The sequence below is a fragment of the Merops nubicus genome, unplaced genomic scaffold (genome assembly GCF_000691845.1).
Source record: "Merops nubicus isolate BGI_N331 unplaced genomic scaffold, ASM69184v1 scaffold17407, whole genome shotgun sequence".
NCBI classification, from domain to species: Eukaryota; Metazoa; Chordata; class Aves; order Coraciiformes; family Meropidae; genus Merops; species Merops nubicus.
Window position 1 is genome coordinate 5,020 of NW_008619753.1, and position 2,901 is coordinate 7,920.

The 2,901-nt window shown below is 59.4% G+C and overlaps 1 protein-coding gene across 1 annotated transcript in view; it reads right to left on the reverse strand.

Moving 5' to 3' along the window:
• EXOC3L1 (exocyst complex component 3-like 1) overlaps positions 1-2,901 on the reverse strand; it is a gene marked incomplete at its 5' end in the record, with an annotated part of 7,139 nt that overhangs the window by 2,172 nt on the left and 2,066 nt on the right. The window contains 6 exons of the mRNA XM_008943918.1: positions 874-1,003; positions 1,146-1,256; positions 1,686-1,786; positions 1,887-2,012; positions 2,204-2,321; positions 2,491-2,901. The exon at positions 2,491-2,901 is cut by the window's right edge and continues 241 nt beyond it. Of these exons, the coding sequence (XP_008942166.1) occupies positions 874-1,003; positions 1,146-1,256; positions 1,686-1,786; positions 1,887-2,012; positions 2,204-2,321; positions 2,491-2,901 (997 nt within the window). The remainder of the gene's footprint in view (positions 1-873; positions 1,004-1,145; positions 1,257-1,685; positions 1,787-1,886; positions 2,013-2,203; positions 2,322-2,490) is intronic.

Sequence of the window (2,901 nt, forward strand, 5' to 3'; positions counted from 1 at the left end):
GGGACCCAGGACTCCAGAGTGTGCCTCACTAGGGCAGAGCAGAGGGGGGAGGAGAACCTCCCCTGACCTGCTGGCCACACTCTTCTTCATGCAGCCAGAAGACCATTTGCCTTCTTGGCCCATTTTGGAAATGCACTGGAGCTGCCCCTCCCTGAGCCTGACAGATCCACATTTTGGGGCTTTATCGGGGCCACGACGCCCCATCGCGGGCACCGCCCGAGGCCTGGGCAGCAAGCTGCTCCTCACCCACCAGCTTTCGGCCAGTGCTGCTGCCATTTCATTTTTCATTTCCACTCCTCTCCCCTTCCCTTGGGCAGACACAACAGGGTTTTGGCCGAGGGCTTTGATCCTGCCCTGCTGGCCTGGCCTGCCTTCCTGCCCTCAGGCGGACATCCTGTCCCCTTCCCGCTGCCGCTTCTCGCCTTTCGGCTGCTCCTTTGTTCTCGTGGCATTCGAGCCCCAAATAGCAAGGCCCTGAATTACTCCAGGTTTTGGCTCCCGACTCCAGGAAGGCTAAATTTGACTGTGCTGGCAGGAAGCAGCTTGGGCAGTCGCACACAGGCTGCATCCTCCACATGGACGTTGCCTTTCTGCCATGAAACTGCCACCAAAAGGAGCATGTTGTAGCCCAGGGCGGGTTGTGGCCCCTCGCCTCTGGTGGCTTGTGGTTTGGGGGGCACAAGCCACCCAGCCCAGCCATATGGGGTGGTGCTGGGTGGTGCCAGATGCCGGGTGAGCTGCGGGTGGTTTATCACAGCATGGGAGCCAGGCTGTGAGATGTATGCAGGATGATAGCCCCTGTGGCAGGAATAAACCCACGCCCAGGGGCCGGGTTTGTTGCAGCCCTGCCTCAGGGGCTGGGGACAAGCATACCTGCAGGTCCAGGAGCAGCTCCTCCAGCAGCAGCTGGCAGGCTTTCTTCTCCATCCTGTCCAGAGCAGCCCGGAGGGACATGGGGACTTCTCTGGAGGTGCTGTCAGGGTGCAGGGAGGAGACAGAGGAGCTAGAAGAGAGAGAAGAAGGGAGGAGACAGGTAGCCTGGGAAGCATGGTGGGGACAGCAGTCCCCAGGGTGATGGGGAAGCTGTGGCTTCCTTGTGGGTGGTAGGGTTGCAGCAAAAGCTACCAGGTGCTGGTGCACGTTACCTGAGAGCCAGGTTGTTGTTGAGCACGGCCAAAAGGTAGGAGACATAGTACTTGGGTATGGTACGGTCCTTCTGGTGCTCCTTCCCACACTGCACGAGGGCTTCCCGCAGGCTGCAACACAGAGAGTCAACTGTGATGGGTGGACAGAGCCCAGGGTGTCTCACCACGAGGACCTGGAGCTGGGATGCTCCTGGGGGGTACGTGAATCTCTCACAACCCTGCCAGGTCATTGGGTTCTTTCCAGGTCCTGCTGCCAGCTTGGAGACTGACAGGTTGGGTAGGGTGGGACAGCAGAACCCATTATGGACCCCTTGGGAGAGCAGGTTTCAGTGCTACTGGAGGGACACTTGGGGCAGCAAGCCCTGGGAGCTGATGGTCCCAAGGGGTGAGACAGTCGCCTCATGGACACGCTGCTGAGCTTTCTGTGACCTGGATGAGCACAGGGTTCTCCACAGCAGATCTCCCCCATCAGCCTATGGTGCTTGGCCACAGGACCCAGGGCCTATGAGGATGGGCAGGGCTGTGAGGGGCTCCACTGACCGGCTCAGAAATGCCTCAAGCTCCTCCAAGGCCATGTTGTAGACCTTCTGCTGCAGAGAGACCGTGATCACGGAGGCCACCTGGATATTCTCTTTCAACATCTGCACAAGGAAAGAAGAGTGGAGGTGAGTCAGAGGGAGGCTGCAGGCCATAGCCACCTTATGGGGGGCTCTTGGCAGCCCCATGGTGCTGGGGACCCACCTGCATGACAATGACAGGCAGGGCTGACTGGAAGAAGCCTTGATGGTCCATCTCAGGTTCCTCTTCCCTGAACCACTCCTTGAACTCCACCTCCAGGGTCCTCTGCATCCACTCGAGCACGCTAGCCTGTGAGATGCACACCTGCCATGGTGAGCTCAGGAGGTCAGGTGCCAAATCCCTTGAGACTCAACACAGAGCCGAGTCCTGGGCCTCGTGCCACAGGCTCCTGGTCTATCTGCCTGTCAGAGCAGATGCCTGCTCAGCAGTGGTGGTTGGGTCACTGCACCCATTGCACGTGTGCTGTCCCGCTCACTCACCTTGACTTTCACCACGTACTTCCTCTCTGTCTGATCCACCAGCTCAGGGGACATCAAGGGACCCAGAGCAGAAACATCCACCTCTGGGAGAAGGTCAGGGTGACCCATCATCTCTGGGCTGGAGGGCAGAGGTGGGACAGGGCTGGGAAGACCCATGTTTTCCAGCAGTTCCTACCTCCCCCTCTGCCCTCCTGCTGGAGCCACTCTCCCAATCCACCCGTGTGCTGGTGGACAACCCGTCTCTCCACAGCCTCCCCTGGCTGGTTGGTGCTGGGGTTGGTGCTGACCTGTGGTACACACGAAGTGCCCACTCAAGGAGAAGGAAGAGCGCCTGTTTGTCCAGGTCCTCTCGGAGGATGTCCTGGAGGTGGCTGGTGAGGGCCTGGTGGTAAGTGGCAGTGCAGATGCTGAGGATGTTGTAGTGAGCTGGGACACACTGGACCATCATGTCCTTCACCACACGCAGCTCAGACACAATGTCCTTCTTCAGCGCTGCCAGGTGCCTGGCCAACCCCGGCCCCTCGGCATCCACGCGGGTGGCATGGAAGTGGGCTCCTGTGATGGTCTCCTGGAGAATGTGATAAAACTTCTGCCTCCAGCCCTTTGGGCGGCCAGGGGGAAGGAAGGTGGCCTCCAGGAGCAGAGTGTCATCTATTTTCTCCTCCCTCTCGATGATCCTTATGGCGGTGACAAAGAGA